Source organism: Manis javanica, chromosome 1 (assembly GCF_040802235.1).
Source record: "Manis javanica isolate MJ-LG chromosome 1, MJ_LKY, whole genome shotgun sequence".
NCBI lineage: Eukaryota > Metazoa > Chordata > Mammalia > Pholidota > Manidae > Manis > Manis javanica.
In genome coordinates, this window is record NC_133156.1 from 159227535 (window position 1) to 159253230 (window position 25696).

The window sequence follows — 25696 nt, forward strand, 5'->3', positions numbered from 1 at the left end:
ACTGTAAACACATCCCCTAATAGGCTAAGCATTTAAAATTGTTCTCAAAACTACGATTTCATCCTTCATTATCTACTCTCTGGCTTTATTACCTCCAATGGATGAATAATCAGCACACTCTGTACAGTAAGTGTGCCACTGGAGGGCACACATGGAGTCTGAGGTCCTCCTGTTCAGATAGCAGAATTCAGCCTCCATGGATAATTTTACAAAATTACATGATCAAATATACATCAGCATTATTTTCACATCAGATTATTTATAACAAACAGCCTAAAACCTGAAAATCATAAGTATATAATTATAAAAGTTGAGCTTTTGGGTTTAAAAAAAGGAAAACTTCTGCTTTCTAGAATTTAGTATAATTTCAATGCATAAAGTCTCCATGTACATTCATCTGGCACTTTCCAAGTACGCTGCAAGGACCTCAGGGTCTTACTCCGAGAGCATCATTAGACACTGCATCAGCTCTCTCTAGATTCCACATTGAGTTTCTCCATTTAAATCCACCCTGCTGCTTCATACTTCAGTGCCACTCCTCTTTTGTATGTGTTTCCTGGCCATCATTTTGAACACCAGAAGAGTGTGGAACCCCCTGGAGCAGCACCTGGCAGCTTTAATATAAAGTGAGCAGCAGACACTCCAGCATGGCATGTGAAAGGACGGCCGTAATCTTCCATTTTCACTTCTGAGAAGGTTATGTTCATCGTGTAAAAATTATGTCTGGGAAAAGAAATGTGGGTTCTGTAAAAGAAAAGAGCCACGCATTAATATGAGTCATAGTTAACTAACACATTTTGTACTCTCTAGTCTGGAGAATAAGGTTCTTTCCTGGAGAAAACTCCAGGCCACCATGTTACCCTAAGAAAGCTTCACCAAGCAGCCTGGGGAGGTGCATGGATTGCATAGTTCCAAATTTACGTTTTCTTCTGGACAGTGACAAGGCATGTGGTTCTGTTCATCACGGACACCATACTTGGCCCTAAAGGGCTTTCCCGAATTCTTCTCCACTTATCCTGACTTATCCACACTGTCCTCAGACTTGTTTTACACCACTAAATTTATACCACCATCAAGTGGGTTTGTACACTCAGTTACATTCAAAGATTATGCACTGTCTCCCGCAGGAGTCCCTGTATGTTGTCTGTTGTGCTATTTAGGCCTTAAAAGCTATGGTCCATGACATGACTAAATCAGAATGAGACTGGTTTTAAGTGGCAGCTTGACCTTGCTGCCTGAAGGACATACTTCAGGTTTTGCCTCATCTGTCCAACTAGGACTTCTTTGAACTGGATGCTTGGCCAGGCAGAGCACTGAGAAGATCTTTGAAGGATAAGCCAAAGGAGGGGAGAAGGAGGCAATGAGAACCATCTAGAAAAAGCAGTGCTGGCACCAAAATAATTTGAATGAAGAAATTCTTGCTTGCTTTTAGGTCAGCCAGCAAAACAAAGCACCTACTCAATTCCTTCTCTGATCCTTTTGGATTCTCCATAGTAGATATCCACCAGGGTGTTATTGACTGTCCAGCACCGCAGGTTCGTGTTCTCCCGTGTGTCTGTAATATTGCAGTCCACAATAAGAGTGGCGCCTACAGAAATCAAGTTCATAAACAGCAAATGAAAACTCTACCAAAACGACCTGCTTAACAAATACACCTTGCTTTTGAGCACTGTATTTTGATTGCCAAATATATACACCCCACTCCCCACCCCACCAAGTGGAGTCAGTAGCAATCTACTTTATTCTCTCCCTGGACAGAGCTCATAAGGGACAACTGACTGTCCAGAATGCCCATTGTAAAGAGATAGGCATATGCTGCCAAATGTCACCAGCTTCAGACCAATGTTTTCCACAATATCAGGGACACAAATAATACTTCTATTATTAGTAACCTTGGCAAAGAACTTTTCAAAGTATTCTACACACATTTTCTCCCTGTGGCTTCATTATCTTCAAAACTATGCTACAAGGAAGAAAAGGGATGGGGGTGCCTTATCCCCATTTTGCAATGAGAGCATTGAACTTCAGATAGGTTCTGAGACTTAGCCAGAGTCACACTTGGAAAGAATGAAACATGGACTCTCGTTTCTAACTTTAAACCCAGTGATATTTCTACCTCGCCAGCTGTGGCCCCTACGCTTTACCCTCTACTGCCCCTTGTCCTGCCTCCACACACATTCACAAGTAATAGTTAGTAAATGTACATTTTCACCTTATTTTGCCCCAGGAGCCTAATGAAGTTTATCTATTTACCACATGTAAAAAAGTTACTGTACTTCAAAACAGCCTGTATCAAGCTTATTTATTCTAGCCACTGCTAATTTTTTAAATAATTATTTTGTGAAATGTAACACATATACAGTAAAAAGTATGGAATATTAAGTTACTGAATTATTATAAGCAAATATCTATATCCCCTTCACCCATTTAGAAGATAGTATATTGCCAAAACCCCAGAAGCCTCCCACATGCCTCCTGCCAACTTTATATTTTATCTCTGATATCTTCACCCCTGAATGCTAGCTTCTGTTGGCCAACATTCTGTTTGTATGTTCATAGATGCTCTGCATGTAGCTATACTTCATGCAGATGATGGAATATACTAGTTCTTCCTCATTTCTTCTACTGTTGCTATATGTGCATTTGCATTGTTTCTAGTATTTGCCTTGTATGTCTAAGGCTGCTGCGAACTCCCCTCTGAGTGCCTCCAGGGGCACATGTGCACATGTTCCACATATACACATGATAACATATTAAAACACAGTGTTCTAAACATTCTCTCCTAGTCTGTCATTCATGTTTTAATATTACCATTTTTCATACATACACATTTTTTATATTAGTCTAGACATTTACATTTTTTATATTAGTCTAATTTTTTTAATCTTTCTTGGTTTCTTCCAGTGATTTTATGTTTAGAAAATAAATCATTCTGAGGGTTGATAAAAATTTACCTGTATTTTTTAATGGCACTTTTGTAGTTTTATTTTTGTTTGCATTTATTTAATTCATCAAAAATGTATTTGTGTATAGATAAGCCTCTAGCCAAACTTATTAAGAGAAAAAGAGAATCAACACAAATCAACAAAATCACAAATGAGAATGGAAAAATCACGACAGACTCCACAGAAATACAAAGAATTATTAAAGACTACTATGAAAACCTATATGCCAACAAGCTGGAACACCTAGAAGAAATGGACAACTTCCTAAAAAAATACAACCTCCCAAGACTGACCAAGGAAGAAACACAAAAGTTAAACAAACCAATTATGAGCAAAGAAATTGAAACGGTAATCAAAAAACTACCCAAGAACAAAACCCCGGGGCCGGATGGATTTACCTCGGAATTTTATCAGACACACAGAGAAGACATAATACCCATTCTCCTTAAAGTGTTCCAAAAAATAGAAGAGGAGGGAATACTCCCAAACTCATTCTATGAAGCCAACATCACCCTAATACCAAAACCAGGCAAAGACCCCACCAAAAAAAGAATATTACAGACCAATATCCCTGATGAATGTAGATGCAAAAATACTCAATAAAATATTAGGAAACAGAATTCAACAGTATATCAAAAGGATCATACACCATGACCAAGTGGGATTCATCCCAGGGATGCAAAGATGGTACAACATTCGAAAATCCATCAACATCATCCACCACATCAACAAAAAGAAAGACAAAAACCACATGATCATCTCCGTAGATGCTGAAAAAGCATTTGACAAAATTCAACATCCATTCATGATAAAAACTCTCAGCAAAATGGGAATAGAGGGCAAGTACCTCAACACAATAAAGGAATAAAGGCCATATATGATAAACCCACAGCCAACATTATACTGAACAGAGAGAAGCTGAAAGCATTTCCTCTGAGATCGGGAACTAGACAGGGATGCCCACTCTCCCTACTGTTATTTAACATAGTACTAGAGGTCCTAGCCACGGCAATCAGACAAAACAAAGAAATACAAAGAATCCAGATTGGTAAAGACGAAGTTAAACTGTCACTATTTACAGATGATATGATATTGTATATAAAAAACCCTAAAGACTCCACTCCAAAACTACTAGAACTGATATCGGAATACAGCAAAGTTGCAGGGTACAAAATTAACACACAGAAATCTGTAGCTTTCCTATACACTAACAATGAACCAATGGAAAGAGAAATCAAGAAAACAATTCCATTCACAATTGCATCAAAAAGAATAAAATACCTAGGAATAAACCTAACCAAAGAAGTGAAAGACCTATACCCTGAAAACTACAAGTCACTCTTAAGAGAAATTAATGGGGACACTAACAAATGGAAACTCATCCCATGCCCATGGCTAGGAAGAATTAATATCATCAAAATGGCCATCCTGCCAAAAGCAATATACAGATTTGATGCAATCCCTCTCAAATTACCAGCAACATTCTTCAATGAACTGGAGCAAATAATTCAAAAATTCATATGGAAACACCAAAGACTCCGAATAGCCAAAGCAATCCTGAAAAAGAAGAATAAAGTAGGGGGGATCTCACTCCCCAACTTCAAGCTCTACTACAAAGCCATAGTAATCAAGACAATTTGGTACTGGCACAAGAACAGAGCCACAGACCAGTGGAACAGATTAGAGACTCCAGAAATTAACCCAAACATATATGGTCAATTAATATTTGATAAAGGAGCCATGGACATACAATGGCGAAATGACAGTCTCTTCAACAGATGGTGCTGGCAAAACTGGACAGCTACATGTAGGAGAATGAAACTGGACCATTGTCTAACCCCATATACAAAAGTAAACTCAAAATGGATCAAAGACCTGAATGTAAGTCATGAAACCATAAAACTCTTAGAAAAAAACATAGGCAAAAACCTTTTAGACATAAACATGAGTGGCCTCTTCTTGAACATATCTCCCCAGGCAAGGAAAACAACAGCAAAAATGAACAAGTGGGACTATATTAAGCTGAAAAGCTTCTGTACAGCAAAAGACACCATCAATAGAACAAAAAGGAACCCTACAGTATGGCAGAATATATTTGTAAATGACAGATCCGATAAAGGCTTGACGTCCAAAATATATAAAGAGCTCACACGCCTCAACAAACAAAAAACAAATAATCCAATTAAAAAATGGGCAGAGGAACTGAACAGACAGTTCTCCAAAAAAGAAATACAGATGGTCAAGAGACACATGAAAAGATGCTCGACATCGCTAATTATCAGAGACATGCAAATTAAAACTACAATGAGGTATCACCTCACACCAGTAAGGATGGCTGCCATCCAAAAGACAAACAACAACAAATGTTGGCGAGGCTGTGGAGAAAGGGGAACCCTCCTACACTGCTGGTGGGAATGTAAATTAGTTCAACCATTGTAGAAAGCAGTAGGGAGGTTCATCAAAATGCTCAAAACAGACCTACCATTTGACCCAGGAATTCCACTCCTAGGAATTTACCCTAAGAACGCAGCAATCAAGTTTGAGAAAGACAGATGCACCCCTATGTTTATCGCAGCACTATTTACAATAGCCAAGAATTGGAAGCAACCTAAATGTCCATCAGTAGATGAATGGATAGAGAAGATGTGGTACATATACACAATGGAATACTACTCAGCCATAAGAAGAGGGAAAATCCTACCATTTGCAGCAACATGGATGGAGCTGGAGGGTATTATGCTCAGTAAAATAAGCCAAGTGGAGAAAGAGAAATACCAAATGATTTCACTCATCTGTGGAATATAAGAACAAAGGAAAAAAATGAAGGAACAAAACAGCAGCGAAATTACAGAACCCAAAAAAGGACTAACAGGTACCAAAGGGAAAGGGACTGGGGAGGATGGGTGGGTAGGGAGGGATAAGGAGGGGAAGAAGAAAGGGGGTATTAAGATTAGCATGCATGGGGGGGAGGGAGAAAGGGGAGGGCTGTACAACACAGAGAAGGCAAGTAGTGATTCTACAACATTTTACTATGCTGATGGACAGTGACTGTAAAGTGGTTTATAGGGGGGACCTGGTGTAGGGGAGAGCCTAGTAAACATAATATTCTTCATGTAAGTGTAGATTAAATATTTAAAAAAAAAGAAAGAAAGAAAGAAAAGTGGGTTACTCCTTGATAGGATAAAACTAATGGTAAATCAACAATTAACGCATGCTTTAAATATCCTTAATTTTGATCACTTAAAGGGTGTCAGATGATCAGCTATGGAGGTATACTTTTCTGATAATATTCCTTTCTCTTAAAAAAAAAAAAAGCAGTTCCTGTGTGGTGACCTCCAATGAGTTCTACACAATGGTATAAAGGGCATATCAAAGTGTGGGCAAAGGGTCTGTTTGTGTTTATACAGAAGATCAAAGCCTAATTTGGCTACCCAGAAAATGAACTAAGATACGATATGAAGAAGAACTTCCATCAGCACTCTCTGGAAGACTCATACCAGAAAATGATCATCAAAAAACCTCTACAAAGATCCAGGCGATGCTGCAGTTGTAGCTGCATCCATCCCACCATTTCCTGGACTTGCCATTGGAATGAAGAAGGAGATATCTAAACTGGCCTGTACATACAGTAAAACAAATTTGACTGGATCTATACTATTGGAACTCAACCAAGAATTAGGAGAAGTGCAAGTTGTAGCGCTCCAAAATCTTACGACTACAGACTATCTACGGTTAAAAGAACATATGGGATGTGAACAGTTCCCAGGAATGGGTTGTTTTAATTTGTCTGATTTCTCTCAGACTGTTCAAGTACAGTTGGACAATATCCATCATATCATAGACAAATTTTCACAAATGCCTAGGGTGCCTAACTGGTTTTCTTGGCTTCACTGGAGATGGCTGGTAACTATAGATCTGCTTTGGTTATGTAACTGTATTCCTATTATGTTAATGTGTGTGCGCTATTTAGTTAGTAGTTTAAAACCTATACATGCTTAAGTTACTCTACAAGAAGATATGTCAAAGAAATAATCAATCCTCCCATGTTTTCTTCCATCTGCTACCTCTATAGCTTTTCTTCTTCCTTCCTAATTACAACCCTTAAATAGAATTTGTGCCTCATATCGAATTTACCGAGTATCATAATTCCTCCAAGTGGTAAAGATACCTCAAGACAAATGCTGGGCATAGAAGCCACAGGGCATAAATCTGCAAAGAAGTAAAAAGCTCACCTTTTCAAACAATATGGCTTCTCTCTCACCTACCAACTTTACATCTCCCTGTATGGCCCCGGAAGATGACTGGTTAGTCAGAGATGGGTAAGATTCCTCAAGGGAGGAACAACCTAAGACAGGCACAGTCGCAGGGGGGCCATCAGGTGAGAAATTGGGGATCAACAGTGGTGAAGCTTAAAACCTCACCCCCTCTGTTTTGAGAGAAATTTTCTGCATCTGTGGATGTTTTAATGACCTTGTCTAGCTTGGATTAACACATAGTCTACAGGCACACACCTGATCATCTACAATTGCTCTCTTACAAGACTAAACTATGTTTTCTACCTTTATCTTGCGTCTACCTACCACTTCAGCATTTTACTAAAAATAAAAATAATAATAATAATAATAAAGGGAGAAATGTGGGATCCACATATAAATCAAGTATAAAAATCAAACAAATATTCGTATTTGACCTGTTTATAGTTCATATTGCGTGATCAAAACCGAAAGTTTCTGTGATGAATGCCCTTGTACTGTTCACCATGTAAGAACTTATTCACTATGTAAAAATTTGTTCACCATGTAAGAACTTGTTCGTTATGCTTCAGAAGATTGGAGACTGACGAGAATTAGGCTTGAGATGGATTAATGATTGTGCATTGAGCATTGACTCCCCTATACAGAATTTTATTGTTGTTAACAACCATTTGATCAATAAACATGAGATGGCCTCTCAAAAAAAAATGTATTTTTGTATCTGACATGAAGTGAAGAATAAACTGTATGTTCTTCAAACTTAATGAGTTTATACTAACATCACACATGTAGTATATCTCACATTCTGTATACATTTTTAAATGCCACAAATCTCTTTTACTAGATTCCTGTATATTCTAGCATGTTTATATTATTTTTGTTATGTTGCTCAGATCTATGTATTTCTATGCAAATATCAATATTTACTTATGTAGCTTTATAATATACATTAATATTTATCAGAAAAGTTCTTTTTTTTCTTCTTTTCAACTGTTTCTCTGCTAAGTCTTTCCAGCATTTTTTGACATGAATTTTTGAAATGCTTTGTCAAGTTTCAGGACATTCAGTTAAATTTAATTGGTATTATATTAAATTTGTTTATTAATTTGCCCTTAGTGATTTCAACAGCTTCAGTAACTTTACTCACCAAGTTGTACTTCAATTGAGTTGTTTTTTGGATAAACGATTTCAGGGATTCTTCCTATATATTGTAATTTTTCTGCTAAGAAATCACACCCACATGAAATTGCATTAGAACCACACATGACACATTCCCAGCTACTGTAATGCAATAATAGCAAACATAATGCAATAATGGCAATAACAGCAAAAGGAAACAAGACAGAGCAGACATTCAATAAATATTAAGTATTGGTTGAGAAAAAGCACCACTCATGGTGTAATGAACTATCACTCCATAAATGTGTATGATTAAATTGCTAAGGAGAAAACCAAAAAACTGGGCAGCCAAGAAGAGCTCACTTCACCATTATCTATTTGGTGTAAATATAAACTGATAAGACCATGTGGTAAAATTTCAGTACCTAATAATCCAAATACACTTGTTGAGCACAGGCTATAGGCAAAGCTCTGGCCTAGGCCTCATAGAGGGAGAAAGACAGACCCTGATGTCCAACCCGCTGCCTGGTCCCCCAGCCCTGATTTCCATGCTCTCTGCATCGGGCCTCTCTCTCACCCTCCAGCTGTCTGACTCCTCCCCCTGACCTGACAACTGTTTCCCTGGTATTGACCCCCATCCCTCATCTCCACTTCCTGCCTTCCCCTCGTGTCCACCAAAACTGAGCAGTCGCCTACGTAGTCCCACATTCCCCCCATGTTTGGGGTCAGATGTGGGAGAGTGACCAGCAGAGTGAGGAAAATGCAAAAATCACACGTTCTTTATGATGACAACAGTATTTGCACATTCTACAGACTATTCAAATGCAGCCTCTCACAAACAGAAGCCATCACCAGCTAACACACCACCTTCCACAAGACCGCACACATCTAAAATCTGGAAGTTATGCTAGGCGACAGCTTTTTCCTCACCCTCTTCAAAGCATCAATGATCAAGTCAAGCTCATTTTACCTCCTCACATCTCTGAGTCTGTGCCTCCTTCCTTACTTCTTAACCCTCCACTGTCTACACTCTCTCTATCCCCAGGTACTGTCATCACATCCACCTCTTTCACTACCACAAAGGCCAGTGATGCTGACAACCCTATCTCCAGAACTTTTTCTATGCTCCTGACCCATGTAGCCTGCCGAACGTATCTGCCTGGACAAAGCACTCAACTTACCCATGACCAAACTCATGATCTACTCCTAAATCCGGTTTTCCTCTAGGGTTACCTTATCTCATTGAATAGTCTGACCATCAGGTCAGTTGCATATGCCCAAAGCCTTAGCTTCCTTGACCTTGTCCCCTCCCTCACTCTGTATGCAATCCAACACCGAGACCTATGGGCTTTGCCTCCTAAAATGCCTCGAACTCATGCACACTTCTTAATCACCAATGCCACCAGGCTGTCTGTGCCTCCCTGATGTCACAGCTGCACCTGCCCTAATGGTCACTCCTACCTCTGCTGGGATCCTTCTGTCCACAGCAATCACGCTGAGCTTGCAGAAATGTGAGTCACACCATGCCACTCACCTGCTCTCAAGCCCTCTGGCTCCTCACCATCATTCTTAGAATAAAATCTACACTCCCTGCTTTGCATTGCAGCCTCCTGCCTTATCTGGCCCTGACTACTTCTCCAACCTCGTGACCTACCACCATCTCCCTCACTCAGCATTGCCCACCTGCCTACTTCCCACCCATCAGGCGTCACAGGCTGTTCACCTCTGCTGCTCTCTGAGTCTGGAAACATCTCTCCCATTCCACCACTGAGTCAATGCTTGACTATCATCAGAGAGCTTTCCCTGACACCCTGCCTTTTCAATAGGTCCTTACCAGTTTGATCCATATTTTCCTCTTCTTCACTGTATTAGCCTCCTTAGCAGGTACCCCCATCTCATTAGGGGATTATCTGTGTTGACTCTGCCTCCTCTCCCTGCTCAGACTTCCAAGCTCCATCAGAGCAGGCTGTTCTCCTCGCCCTTGTGTCCTCCCTGCCTGGCACAGGACGGGTCCCTGTTAGGCACTTAGTAAAAAGTCATTAAATCATTGCCTGGCTCCCCTGGCTCCTCCAGCCAGCTTCAGGTCATCAGCAAGCTTCTAGATATTGCATCTGCAGCCTAAATGGTCTCCAGAACTCATGACTCCCATCCATTCCTGCACAAACCTTCTCAAGACTGATCTCACCCATCACAAATGCAGCCTCGTCGCTCTGTGCGTGCATGCATCCAAGGGCTCGTGGGCGGCGGCATGGGAGAGCCTGCATACACCGCCCACCTTGACCTTGCCCCAGTTTAGCTCTATGGCCTCATCCAAAAATTTCTAAGTATCCCCCAGTGTCATGAAGTCTGGCAGAAATTATGTGTGACACAGTGACAAGCAGAAAGATCCAAGTCAGAGAAATACGCAGGTTTCTGTTCTTTCCGATTAGTTGAGCATGAGCAAATACCTAAAAATGAGTTTAAAAGAAAAAAATGCTTGTCTGGGCCCTGTTTCCAGCTTTCTAAGCTTCAATAAGTCACTCTCTTCCTGGGTCTCTAACAAGTTAATTGTTCAAGCTAAATTGTTTTTAGAGTTTCTTCTACCCCCAAGATTCTGCTTTCAAATCTCCAGGTTATACACTCAAGACCATTGGCATACCTGGGGTGAGCACTGAAATTCTATGAGCATTCAGCTCTCCTGGAAGAGGTCCAGAGACCTTGAATTCTGTAGCACCTGTGGCAGGGTAGGCCAAAGCTGGCATGGCCCACCAAAATCCACCCCAGGGAAGGCAACAATACCATCTACCATTTACTTTGCCAGGCACCCCAAAAGTCCTCTGTATACATGGTCTCACTTAACTTTTGCAAATAAACCAAGAGTTTTGAAGAATTCTGCTTTTTCAGATAAGAAAACCAAACTGCTCATGTCCTTCTGCCTCACTCTTTCTACCCGCTGATTCTAATCGTGACAAGTTGGGGAGCCTGCTCACATTCAGGAAAATCAAGATGGAGAAGCCCTTTTGCCCACAGCTAGCCGTCTCCTGCAAAGCTGAGAGGGAGTCAGGCCAAGGTGCGAGCTTACTTACAGATGTTCACGGCGATGCTGTTGACAACAATGTACTGCTTCCCCGTGCTGTGTGTCAGGGTGGCTTGACAGGCATAGCTGCCTTTGTCCTCTGTGGAAACATTGTTCACTAAAAGCTTTGTTTTCCAAGAAGTAAACCGCTCTCCTTTAATCTCTTTACAGTCCTAATAAAAAAAAATCAATTAAACTCCAAGTCTTTTGGGGTACCCATTACATTCCCAATCAGCATCATCCTGTAACCTGTGGGAAGATACAAAAAACTCTATGTGATCCCTAGACCTTAAGTAATTTATAATTTAGAACTGAAGACTATATATGTATATATATATATATATATATATGACAAAGAGTTTTTAACAGGCTGCAAGGAGTGTTATAAATATTTAGTCTAACAGGAGATGAGAGGAGAGAGGCCAATGGAGGCTGGAAGGAAGACTTCGTGGAGGAGGTTTGGGGCTGAGCCATAAAGGATTCAGTGGGAAGACATGAACAGGCAGGAATGTCCTCCACCTACAAGGCCCTGTCTGTCTCCAGGGACAACTATCTAATGGCACCAAGGCACCCTCCTGAGGCTGTAAGCCCTGACCGGTGACTGCTTCCACCAAGTTACAGGCTCAGTTAGACCTCCTCCACCTCCCGATGGACAGACTTCACATGGGTCCAAAGTCACTCTTCACCAACATTCTATTTGGAGGCCTGAGCAATAGCCAAAGTGTGCTGCCTAGGCTTAAGGGGAGCAGATGTCACCCAGCTTCTATGTCACCTCTGCTTCACCCCAACAAGGTTAGAGCCTCATACTAAAGCAACTTGAACTGGCCAGTGGCAGGATGCCTTTCTCTCTTGGCACCCTCAGCTGCCACCCCAAGGGCATGCTTCAACCTCATCTGTCCTGTCATACATTCACATTCTCATGGGAATTGCTGCTCCATCCACCTTTCAGGCCCACTTCAGACCGCCTCAAACCATTCCCCTTTCTCCAGGAAATGCCATGCTACAGAGTACTTCCTGGATAACTTGGTCCAGATACGCATTCGAACCCTTAAGTTCCTGCTGATAAAGAGCACTGTGAGAGCTCTTGCTAATGCACGAAGCAGAGGCAGTCTCTGTCCTCAGAAAGCTCACAGTCAATATGATGGAAAAGACAAACTTGGAGCCTCTGATGAAATAAAGATTTAATTGCCTAACTCTCAAGCTCTCCCTTCACTGAGTCAGCTGCAGTTCATCAGGCGACCTGATTCTCCACCACTGGAGAAGGGTGCATGGGTCCACCCTGGAAGGTGAAACCCAGTAATACCAGGATGAACATTTGTTTACCTACAATGTGAACTACAACTATATAAACAAACACGCTATATGGGAAGGCAAATTATAGTGGGACAATTGCTGACCAAATAGAATAGAAATTCTAATAAGAGTCACATGGGTAAAGACATCAGACTCTGACACTGACATGTCACCTTCTTTAGAGTAGGACAAACAAAAACCACGAGTCTTTGGACTGTGAAAGCATCTTCCCTGGTTGGGGCTTGAACAGGCACAATCTCTGGACCTCCCTTTCTCCACTTCCATTGTTGGTCAGTCCCTTTCTGGTTGACTCGTTCTTCTTTCAAGATGTCCATGTATTCAATCAGATCAAAGGTTGGCTGTGAGAGCTTAAAAGCCTTCCTGTCCCTTTATGGTCACTAGGACAGCATCCACTGTTATCTACTGGGGTATTAGTTTAGAGTTAAAATCTCAGAAGGCTTTGATTTTTATTTAAAAATTTGTGCATGACAGGGAAAGCAATATAGCATGGATAAGACAAGTACTGACTATGTAGCATCTCACTACACTGATGGACAGTGACTGCATTGGGGTGTTGGAGGGGACTTGATAATATGGGTGACTGTAGTAACCACAATGTTGCTCATGTGAAACCTTCATAAGATTGTATATCAATGATACCTTAATAAAAAAATTGTGCATGAGAGCTCACTAATGAGATTTAAAATAAAAGTAGTAATAATAATGGGAGGCAACAGTGGAATATGTTTTATCTTTAAAGCACAAAGAAAAGCATCTCTGGCTGAGCACGTGCAATAGGTCAAAGGCATCAAAGAGCTCAGGAGTCTGGGGGAAGATGCAGCAGCTATTGGAAATGATATCGATGAAACCAGTCAGGAGCCCAATCATGGAAAACCAAGGAAAGGGGATGAACATCTGAAGCTTTCTGAGCCAAGCAATGTGATTATATTATTTGCCTTTAAGAATGATCTCTCTAGTTGCTGTGTGGGAAAGAATTAAAGATGGCATAGTCCCAAAGACCAGGAAACCACTTAGGAAGTTATTTCCACAAAGACTAAACAAAGCATGAACTAGAACAGTAGTGTAGACAGCAAAAAGAGAACAAAAAAATAATGATCTTAAGCAGTTCCAATTCACAGAATTTAGTAACAAACTTGGACTATGGAGAGGGAATAGGACTTTAGTGGTCCCCACTTAGGTATGCAAACGTCGTCAGATAGAAAAGGGAAAGGAAATAACATAACAGAATAATCATCAGACTTGGGGGAAAGATAAAAAGTGGTTCTAAAAATGGTTCCATGAGCCATCCATTTGAATATAATCAAAACAATAACAAAAGATGACCGTGGCTAATAGTAGGAATCCCAAAGTCTAAGTCCTAAATATAGAGGAAGAGAATCCAGTGATGGTTACTAAGGAAGGCCAAGACCTAAGGACCAGTCAATGGCAAAGCAGCCATAACTAAGGTCACTGGATCTGAGCAGGTGGGACAGTCTCCAAACGGTCCCCTCTCCTTATACTGGCTTGCCTCCTTGCTGCCGCCTCCTAGCTTCTCAAGCCAAGTGGTTATTTTGAAAATAAAGACGCCTGAGCCCCACCCACAGATCACCTGATTCAGTTAGTAGAATGTGAGGCCAAGCATCTGCTTTTTTAAGAGAGCCAGAGTATAAAATTTGATGCCCACTTAAGTTTAATAATCACAGCTCTTAGTTCATTTCCAAATCCTACAGAAACTGAAACATATATTAAATAATGATAAATGATTGTAACACTTCCTATGCTGCTAATAATTACCCAGTTCCTCAAAGTCTGGGTCATCCTGGAATAGGAGAGAATAAATTTTATCCTCAGGTTAGTAATCTTAAGGCTTAGAGAACCTTCTGGTATCATGTAGGCCAAACCCTCATTATATAAGTGAGAAAACTAAGGCTGAACACATCTGTTTCTGACACTGAGATAATGGCAGAGTTGATTCTAAAAATCTACCTCTCTACAAATGTCCAGGGCTTTCACATCGATGACCACAACAGGCCAAGGTCAGAAGGAAAACACTGTCAGAGAATTCTCCTGTCAAGACTTAAAAGTGTCATAATACTGGTGCCAAGAGGCAACTGCTGCACAGCTGCAAGGTGGGAGACAGGATGCTCATGGAATAAGTGCAAAGGAGCCACTCGGAGGGATGTGTAACACCATGTCCTGACAAGTCCAAAGCCGGACTTGGAAAGGGGATGATTTTACAGTCAAAGCCCTGAGACTGAGCAGACCTGGCAATTGATATCCTCTGAGCAGAACAGCAACACTGTTAACAATTAAACTGTGGTCACAGCCAACGCTAACAGGAGGATAATGAAAGTATGCAAAGTACTTATTTTAAGTCCTGACACATATCAAATGAGAAGCTGCCATTGAAATTCTTTTTCATTGGCCTAAGAGTTCATAAGAAAAACAAAAAATATTGGGAGGCAAGAACTTGGAAGCCATTCATCTAGGCAGAAATTTACTGAACATTTTCTAACTGCCAGGTATTATCCTAGCAAGTAGAGAAGGCACAGGTGGCAGCTATGATGTCTATAAAGATGAACTTTCCATTAATGAAAACTAGGTGTTTAGCACTAACTATCCTAAGTGATTCCAAAAGTTATGGCTGATTGATGGATAAAATAGTGTTATGACAGATTTATGGACTTAGGGGACAAAAGTTTGAGTCAGGGCCTGCCAGTGAGGACAGCCCTGGTGAACTCTCAGGCCTTCTGTCGGGATATGAATTGATCCCATAGAGTTTAGTGGAACTTAGAACTAAAAGAACTGCACTAAAAAAGATTGAATCAGTCCTAACTTCAAATTATCTTTTGACCACTGAATGGACTCAAGTAATCAAGTATGCTCACCAGCCAGAAGCCAAGGTAAATCCTCTCTTCAGGAATATTAGAGTACACAGAGCTTCAAATGAACTGTACAGTTTTTCATATTTAATGTCTGTCATTCAAGCAAAATTAAGCATCCAATGAGAAAATAAGACCCTATGATCTAAATCTAAGAGAAATGGAAGACCCACAGGGAAAACAAATAATGGAATTATCAGATGTGGACTCTCTAATAATTGTGTTTAATTTGGTCCAGAAATCAAAAGATAAGCTTGAGATATTCAACACTGTGCCTAAACTACATAAAAGAACAAATAAAAGTTATAGAACTGAAAATTCTCAGTAACTAAAATTAAGGAACAAACTGATGAGTTTAATAGAAGGTTTGACAAGATTGAGGTAATGAACTGAAAGAAATGAATTGAAAAAAAACCTCCATTGAAGCACATATGCATGAAATAATTGAAAATAAGGAAATGCATAAGAGATATAGAAATATGTTTTTTTAAAGAGATTAAGCATTTATATTATTTTGGAGTCAGAAGATGAAAAAGAAAAGGTAAAAGCAATATTGGAAGAACTAATAAGAGAATAATCATGAAAGGAAAAAATGACATCAAGCCACAATTTCAAAAAGCACTACAAAGCTCATGCAGAAAATATAAAAGATATCCATAATTGGACTCACCATGGTACAACTACTAGAATCCAAAGACAAGAAGAACATTTTAAAAGTGTTCAGAAAAAAGACCTATGACCTTGGAGGGGGCAAAAGAGCTCCTTTCAAAATGGTAAGAGTGATGACACTGTTTGCATCTCCTGGAAATCATGGAAGCCCTACGATAATGGAACAAGATAGTAAAAATACAGAAAGAAAATAAATAACCCATCAAACATATTATACAAAAATTAAGATGAAACAAAGACTTTTTCAGACAGATATGAGATAATTCATAATAAGAAAATCCACAGTAAAGGAATTTTTGAGGGGTATTAGGCAGAAAAAATGAGTACAGGCAAATGCTTAGAAAGACAGTAGAATGAAGAGCAACGCAAAGGCTAAATATGTGAATGAATGTAAATTATTGACTGAGAATAATAATAACGTCTTACTGTGTCTAAATATGTAAGTTAGTAACTCCCATAGTATGTAATGCAAAAGACTGCTAAATGGAGTTAAAGAATTCTAAGGTAATAGTTCCGTACTTCTATTTGGAAGTGTTAAAAGTACTAGTCTGTATTAGACTTTAATAAAGTCAAGGATGAGTGCTGTGTCCAAAGTGACTAGTAAAATGATTGTTTAAAATGTGTAGTATCAAGTTAATAGAAGAAACAGTTGATTCAAATTAAGAGAAAAAAAGAATACAGAATAGGCATGATGAATAGAAAATAACTATTAAGAAGACGGATTTAAATCCAAACACATCAGTGATCATATTACACATAAATTTGGTGAGACTGGCTTTATGACCACGCACATGTTCAACTTCTGTAAATGCCCCATGTATATTCAAAAGAATGTAAATACTGTAATTTGGGTTTGTAACTGTGTTATTCAAGTCTACATAATCTATCCCCCCTTCTCTTTTTCTTTTTGTTACTTAGAAAGATATGTTAAAATCACCAGGTGTAATTTAAGTCAGAGGTGGCTTGTAAAGCAATATGCAAAGGATAGGTGAACTATAAATCCATTCGGAAAATAATAAAATTTGACCCTACCTATTACCACACACTTAAAAATTAATTGAAAAGAAAAAGAAAATTCAAAAAGATTACATAGGAAAATACTTTGTGACCTTGGGGTAAGAAAGATTCTTAAACAGACTCTTAAAAGCAAGCAATAATCATAAAGAAAAGTTAATAAATTAGGCACTTTAAAATTAGGATGTCTGAGGCCTCATTACATAAGTAAGAAGGCAAGCCACAGCCTAGAAAGATATATTTGCAACATACACATATAACCAGCAATTACTCATATCCACATATATAAAGAGCTACTACAAACTAATAAGACATAAATAAGAAAAAGGTAGCAACCTACCCTGGGGCCAAATCTGGCTCATTGCCTGTCTTTGTAAATAAAATGTTATTGGAATATAACCACACCCATTTATGTCATTTCCGTATTGTCTGTAGCTACTTTAACTACCAAAACAGAGTTGAGTAGCTGCAACAGAGGCCATCTGGCACACAATGCCTAAAATATTTAATACTTGATTCTTTACAAAAGAAGTTTGGGAACCCATGAACAGGACAAATAAATAGAAAATATATTTAATAGTCACTCTAAAAATATATACATATGTGTGTAAGTTTATATATAATATAGCCAATGACCAATAAGTAAATGCAAAGGAGAAATATTAATTGAACCCAAAATGAGATACCATTACCCAGGTATCCAAATTCAAAAGATTAATAATGCTATATATTGTCAGATAAGTGGAGCAAAAATAACCCTTACACACTGCTGCTGGGGCTGTATATTGGCAGGCCCTTTGGAAATTGGCTAGCATTTTCTATTAACTTTGGCCATATTCCCTATGACCTAACCATTTCACTCCTAGGTAAATGTCCCACTGAAATGCATGCATATGGGAACCAAAAGATATATCCAAGAATGTTCACAGCAGCTGTATTCCTAATAGCCTAAAATCGGAAACAGTTCAAAAGTCCAGTAGTAAGATTGCAACACTATTCAGCAATGAAAACAAATGTTCAAGAGCTACCTGGGACAGCACAGGTGGTTCTCACAAGTTCAGCCAAGGAAGCCAGACACAAAATAAGATATGAACATCATTCAATTTCAATAAAATTCATAAACTGGTAAAACAAATAAGTATAAGTCAGGAGAGTGATTATCTTTGGGAGTTAGGGAGGCATAATGTTTGGAAGACAGCAGAAATGGGCCTTCTGAGGTGCTGGGATGTTTTAGATCTTGACTTGGGTGGAAGGGATCTTTAGAAGGTGTGTCAGTTTGTTAATCCATCAAGTTTGTCCACTTATGATTCATGCATTTTCTATATATGTGGTATACTTCAATGAAAAGTCATAATTTATTTCAAACATTGGTACCAGGATATATAAATATATAAAAACTCCTGTAAGTAAGAAAATGAAAAAAGAAACACAGCAAAGGATATGACTAAGCAGTTCAGAAGAGGATTCAGAAACGGCCAATAAACACATGAAAAAAATTGGTCTGTCTCACTAATAATTAAGGAAAAGCAAATTAAAGCAATAATAATGTAACATTTTATACCCATGAAACTGATAAAAAAAATAAGTCTTACAATATAAAGTCCCACACAAAGTTTTACAAAATCCAGAATACCGCTCGTGAGGGTATAAACTGATATAAAATGGCTTAGAGACATTTGGCAGTATCGATACAGCTGCATACGTTATTCATGTGCTTAGTGTGCAACCTGACATTTTAAGGCTAATTGTTATGTGTACTTAAACTCGCACACTGGCAAATGGGCATTAACAGACAGGGATAAGGACATTCACTGCCAAATTCCTTGGGAGAGAGGAAAATAGAAACAAATTAAATGACATGAAACATAAAAGAGAGGGTCAAAAAGGCCAAAATTGAAAAAGTCATAGAACTGACAAATCTCTTATGAGACTAAACAAGTGAGTGAGTATGTGTGTGTGTGTGTGTGAGAGAGAGAGAAATGTTTGTAATAGGAATTAAAAAATGAAACTTACTATAGAAGCAGACATAAGAGATGGTAAACAATTTCATGCTAGAGTACCCAAAATATTTAATGAAATTGGCAATTTCCCAGAAAACAAACCTCACCAAAATTCATTCAAGAAATAAGAAATTTTTTCAATGCTACCATCATTAAAGAAATTGACTCAGTAGATGAAAACCTTCCCACAAAGAGAACTCCTGACCCAGATGGTGGTACTGGCGAGCGCGCTAGCAAGCAGTTAGCAGGACATGAGCTGCAATCTCAGATAAGTAGCCTGTGGTCCTCTGTGCCAAGGACTGTGTCTTATATGTTATCATCTGCCAGTACAGTCAAGAAAAGAGAATGTTCGAAGGTCAAGACACAAGGTGCAGAAAGGTGAGCATAGGATTCCCAGTTTGCATAAAAAAGGAAGGACCAGGATATATATAGTTTCATTTGCTTTTCTGCATTATACAAGGATCATGCAAAGAGGGCAAGGAGCTAACAATGGTTGCCATGTGTTAGGGAAGGTGTGGTGGACTCAGAGCAAATGTGGATCAGGAGTAGGAAGGGGCCTTTTGTTTAGCTGGTGACTGCTTAGTGAACTGACTCACTCCCAAGCAGTGCCCATTCAAGCAAATCACCAAATTAATCTCTTAGGAAAAAAGAATAACCAAGGATAGTCTGAAAAATAAGGACAACTCAGGGGAAGTGGTGGAATGAAGTAATTAAGTATTACACAGCTCTAATTACCATAAATTTAAAAATAAATAATTAGAAGGGTAAAATTACCAATAGCAGTTAGCTAACAAATCCCTTAGGTATACACATCTCTTTACCAATTCCGCCTTAAAACATACAATTTAAACTTTAAAGAAACAGTGGGTTTTAAGTAAGAAGAGGAAAAACATCAATAGGAAAATTATGTTTTTACCTTATACCACTTTATTGAATCTGAAAAACAGCTCTTCGGGAAGTTCAGATGACATGTGAGACTGTCATCTCTTCCAGCATGTAATATTTGTTTATACTCATCTGATAAACTTGGTTGACTGTCTCTGAGAGTATCGCAGAAGTATTTTTCAAACACAGTTAGGTTTACATTTATTCTGTGACAGGAGTTTGTATCACTGTAAGAAAATGGCAGATTGAAACCTCATAAACTCAAATGATCACAGTGTCAAATGATTCTGCGCATCTTCAAATATTTCCAGATCATCTTCAAGGTCCTGTGAAACCTTCTACCTCAAACCGGACTATATGCATCTGATAAACCATTAATTACACAAGGAAATGAAGTATTTCTATAGTGGAAACATTGGACAACACTATACCAAGCGATTAAAATAAACATCACCAGTGAGGGGGCAAATGGACAGCACATGCCTCTGAGTGTGTTGTTTAAAAAGGACACAAACTACTTATATAGTATTCCAGCCAAGAAGCCTCATCCTGAATCTAGTCATGAAGAAATGTCCTGGCAAACCCAAATTAAGGGACAGTACATCACATAATTGCTTGTGTTTCTCAAAAATGTCAACATCGTGGAAAACAGACTGAGAAACTGTTACAAGTGAAAAGAGACTTAAAATTCGTGACAACTAAGTACAGCGCATGAGCTTGGAATTGCGTCCTCTGTGGGAAAGGAAAAAGAACATACAAAGGTCATCATTAAGATGACTGATAAAAATGAACGGGTTGGGGATTAGATAGAAGTATTGCATGATGGCTCAGCTTCCTGAATGTGGTGACTGCACTGTGATTATGCAGGAGAATGTTCTTGTTGATACACATTGAAATATTAAATGGTAAAGAGCAATGACATATATACCTAAAATGATTTGGGAAAAATGATTTAAAAAGTGTCAAAAAAAGAGAAATTGTATGTGTGTAATATACAGATAGATGAAAATAGAAAGAATGATAAGGTAAACACAGCAAATGTTAAATAATGAAGACTCTAAATAAAGGGTAAATGGGAGTTCTTTATAGTATTTTTGCAAATTTTATGTGTATTTGAAATTATTTCAAAGATATACATTTTACCAAATATGAATCATACCTGTAGCTGCAATTTGTGAGAATTCATCTTTATTTTCTTCCATGACAGACATTTCTGTCTATTTTCCATGAAAGATTATTTTCCCCCATTTCATAGCTCCTGGATGTAAGTATTTTAAATCCAGCCCAGACACCCAGATGAATTTATGTGACATACGATCTCAACTCTAGTTAACTCATAACCTAGAGTAAATCAGGAGAGCAGACTTCCACAAGACATCAGCAGTTTGAGCTCCACAGTGGGTGAAATGGTGGAAAGGGGCCAGGCAAACTGGGGCTCACAACCAGTTCTGCTACCACTAAGTCATTCTGTAGCTTGAGTCGATCTGACATACAGAAATGAGGACTCTGGCAGAAATCAGAGTGGGACATGGCCACCCTGGGACACAGAAATGGGCTGACAGATAACACAGAAACAAAACAAAAGAGGGTGAATGCAACCATATTTCTCAAATACCTACTCCACACATGATCTCAGATAATTTTCCCTTCAATCCTATCAGGCCAGCATTTTTTCCATTTAACAGAAAAGAAAACCAAGACCCAGAGGTCCCAATGCATAAAGGTTATCATTGACCCAACACCCAAATCATTTGTTAAGGTCACACATGTGAGCAAAAGAGGGTAACAAAATTGGGGCTCTCAGGCAAAATCTGGTCCACAGATGTGTTTTATTTAAGCCACAGACACAAAACTTGTTGAAAAGTTACACACACAAATACACACTCTCTCTCTCTAATTTCCAGTTTCCCTCGAAAAAATGGAAAAAGAATTTGAGCTGAATTGACCTCCACCTTTGGTGGGAAATGTATCTGCTTTCCTGTTCACCACAGTCCCTACCAGGCTCAACTGCGTCTCACCAGACTTGTGTCGCTCATTTCCATTACTCTTTTACATGGGGCATTGCATGGGTTCTAAAATAGAGCTGATGCTTAGTCACTGTGAAATTCCTATGGCAGATCCCTTATAGAAGGATGCTCAAAGGAGGTTTACTGTCATCTGGATGGGTCACCTGTCAGAAAAACTTCTGGCATTCCAAGAAAGAAGGCAGCAATATAGGAAAATCAGGCTTTGTGACCTGGTCTGGCTTTTGGCATCATTTAAATAGAACAGATGCCTTTCATGTTTCAACAACTGACTTACAAATCTGTTCTGTTTTAAAAAGTGCTCAGTGGAAACCGCCTTGTAGCAATTACAAAACTATGGTTGACGTTGAACAATGCATGGGTTAGGGGCACAAACCACTCACCCCTCATCCCATTCCTTCCCCCTACACACACTCCTTATCCCCATCCTGGCAATAAAAAATCTAAGTATAACTTTGATCCCCAAAAACCTAACTACTAATAGGTCACTGCTGCCTGGAAGCCTTAGTGATTACATAAACTGTCCATTACCACACATTTTTTATGTTATATATATTATATACTGTATTCTTATAATAAAAATAGATAGAGAAAATAAAATATTATTAAGAAAATCATAAGAGAAAATACATTTATAGTACTGTACAGTATTTATGGATATAATCTTCATGTAAGTGGACCTGTGCATTTCAAACCTGTGCTACTCAAGTCATCTGTATATTTTATTCTTTTAATTGTGTTTTCTACATTTGTTAAAAGTTTACTAAGAGTTTTCCTAAATGAATTTTACACATATAGTAAAAAATATATATAATGCAATTATAAAAATATATACATAAGAGCAAGAAAGTATTTAAAATGAAGAACTTACTTTATAAAACACTGGTAGATCCCAGAGTCCCCCATTTTCAAGGGAAGAAATAAAATCCATTGTTCTTCCTGGTGAATTCTAGACTCTATGTTTTTGGATATAGGCGTTCTGCTAGGATATTTATACCATGTTACACATACTTTTCCTGATGTTATAGGAGGGTATGTGCAATTAAAAGCAAAAGGCTGGCCTATGGCAGGTGTCTCATTTTGCACACCAGTATCCTTGCATGAATCTAGGGAAAATAATAAATAATAATCATGAAAGAGAACTCTAGTGTTATATTTTATTAGTTTTAACAACTGCTTCTTTAATTTTCCAGTGAATTTGAAATTGTTTTGGAGAGTTTTCTCAGTGTGGAGGTTTCCTAAAAATAGCCTGCTGCTGTGAGAGCTTCACTGATGCAAGTCTTCAAATGTGTCCATGGACAGCGTTTACTCCATTACCTCCCACCAGTTATCTCCCCCATTTGAAATGATTTCCCTCTTTCTCTTCTATTCTAAGGCCCTTAATTTCCTCCTCCTCCTCCTTGAGAGAAAACGCTCCTGTTCTGAGCCCTCCACGTCCTGGGTTTTTCTGCCATGCCACCCAGTTATTTCACTCCATCTTGAATAAACAGTGCATCTCAACCTAAAAAAAGGATTCTTAAGTAAATACACTTACTTTAAAGTTCATTTGTACGAAACTGCTTAGTTTTTCTAAGGACAAATTTGTTCTGTGGATAGTTGATTTTACCCAGGGTCATAATGACCCTTTGTCATATAAAATAGTATTATATCCATTTAAGCATTTTACGTCAGGTCTTGACTTGCAAATCTGTCTGTCCTCCTCTGCAAAGCCCCTTTGGAGCTCAAAGGTGGTAGCTGGGGCACGAGCGAGCATCGCCCGCTTGGAACTGAAACCCAATCTCCCGGGTGTGCGGCATTGCGCCTGGCCCACTGCGGAGAGGCGGATCGCGGGCTGAGGTCCCGCGCCGTCCCCGAGGGCCGCAGGGGGCTCGTGCGGAGGGCAGGGTGATTGCGGGGGACGGTGACCTCTGGCACCCCGGGGCAAAGTGAACGTACCTGCTCCGACAAAAAGTGGAAGAGCGATGGACGCGCCGCAGAGCAGTAAGGACAGCATCCCCGCAGCGCGCTGCGAGAAAGAAGGACGAGGGTAGGGGCCCTGCCCGCTGAGCCCCGAGCCCCGAGCGCCGCGCGCCGAGCGCGCCCTCCGCCGGCACTGCGCGGCGGCCTCCGGATCGCAGAGATCCCAGCCCAGGCCACCAGCCTTCCCTTCGCAGGGGAGCCTCCGACGTCCGCCCCACGCGCTCCCGCCACGGCCGCTCCCTCCCTGCGGCTGCGGCTCCCCGCGCCCGAGCTCGGAACCCGCGCACCAGCGCCACCGGCCCGAGGGCTCGGAGGTCGGTGGGGAGGTCGCGGCAGGGGCTGCAGGGGGGTCGTCTCCTCCGGGCCGCGGTGGCAGCCCCTTCTGCCCCCCGGCCGGGGCCACACAGGCGCACGCCCCCCGCCCCCCTCGCCGCCGCGGCCCCAGCCCAGGGCGCGTCGTGGCGCCCGGTCCCCACCAGCGCGCCGCGCGCGCCTGCCTTGCGCCTCGGGAGCCGCCGGGCAGGGGGCCTGAACGGAATCCCCAGGCAGCGACTCACCGGGAGAAGCCAGCGAGGCCTACCGGGCGCGGGCCGGCGGGGCAGGAGGGAGGAAGCCGCCGCGCCCCCTGACGGACAGGTCCACGCGGGCCCCACACCTGCGCGCGAAGGCGCAGTCCGCTGCCGCAAGGTCGCCCAGCCGGTCGGGGACCTGCCGTAAGTGCCAACCTCTGGCCTCCCGGCCGCACACATTTTGCCACCCTTCCTTCTACACCTTTCCTGCCTCGGCGGCACTCCCGCGCTGGGCTCAGCCAGGGGTTCCCGTCCGGTGTCTCCCTGCCTGTCGCGGTCGGGGAGCGCAGGACCTGGTGGAGAGTGATTGGCAAGTCTGACAGACGCGACTGAACCCTGGCATAGCATTTCCCCACCAAGTATCGCCTGTCACCGTGGGACGGGTAAAGCCTACCTGCCCCAGTGGGAGCAGAGAAAGGAACGCGGCATCACACTAGGAAGTGGGTTTAAAGGCTTTTTTGCCTGATTTCTGCCAGCTAACAAGTCATTCACCACCAGTAATTATGCGTAAATCTATTTCAAATTGTCCTTTACATAAATTATTCATTCCCTTCCAAACCCCGTTTGAACAGTGATTACATGCCCTGCAGTGGGCTATAGAGAATGCCCCCCAAAATGTGTGGTTGCAAATGGCTTCCTAAGGAATATCATTTACCTGCCTGAGCCATGCCTTGCTTAACTTCTGAAAAGCAGCGGTCCCATGGTGATCCTCAAATATCTGGACTCTCTTGTCTGAAAGTTCCAAGTAGGAAAATATCGACAAGGTCTCCAGCCATCAGCAGACACCCCAGAGCTATCCCCCAGAGCACTGAGTCTTAGAAAAAAAATGTAAAATATAATCTTTATTCAACAGATTCCTGGCCGAACTATCTCTGGTGGTCTTTGTGGAGCTGGAGATGACCAGACAGCAGCACCCATAGGAGGAGCAAGGAGTGAAGTGACCACTTCATCAGCAAAGCCTTCTATGATAGGGCAGAGACCAGGGCTTTGCATATTGTGACATTCTTAAAATTCACTGAAGATTCCAAA

At 40.6% G+C, this 25696-nt stretch overlaps 1 protein-coding gene across 4 annotated transcripts in view; it reads right to left on the minus strand.

Moving 5' to 3' along the window:
- Window positions 1-25030, minus strand: part of IL1RL2 (interleukin 1 receptor like 2) — a 39825-nt gene extending 14795 nt beyond the window's left edge. For 2 of the 4 annotated variants that reach the window (XM_073239169.1, XM_037020031.2), the window contains exons 1-8: window positions 24656-24897; window positions 24075-24144; window positions 23011-23245; window positions 20147-20342; window positions 11383-11545; window positions 8346-8420; window positions 1459-1588; window positions 608-744 (exon numbers count right to left, since the gene is read on the minus strand). In XM_073239169.1, the coding sequence (XP_073095270.1) occupies window positions 608-744; window positions 1459-1588; window positions 8346-8420; window positions 11383-11545; window positions 20147-20342; window positions 23011-23245; window positions 24075-24144; window positions 24656-24847 (1198 nt within the window). In that variant the 5' untranslated portion in view covers window positions 24848-24897. Of the gene's footprint in view, window positions 1-607; window positions 745-1458; window positions 1589-8345; window positions 8421-11382; window positions 11546-20146; window positions 20343-23010; window positions 23246-24074; window positions 24318-24655 lie in introns of those variants that run through there. The other 2 variants (XM_037020034.2, XM_037020033.2) reach the window with 2 other exon arrangements.
- Window positions 25031-25696: the final 666 nt, after the last annotated feature.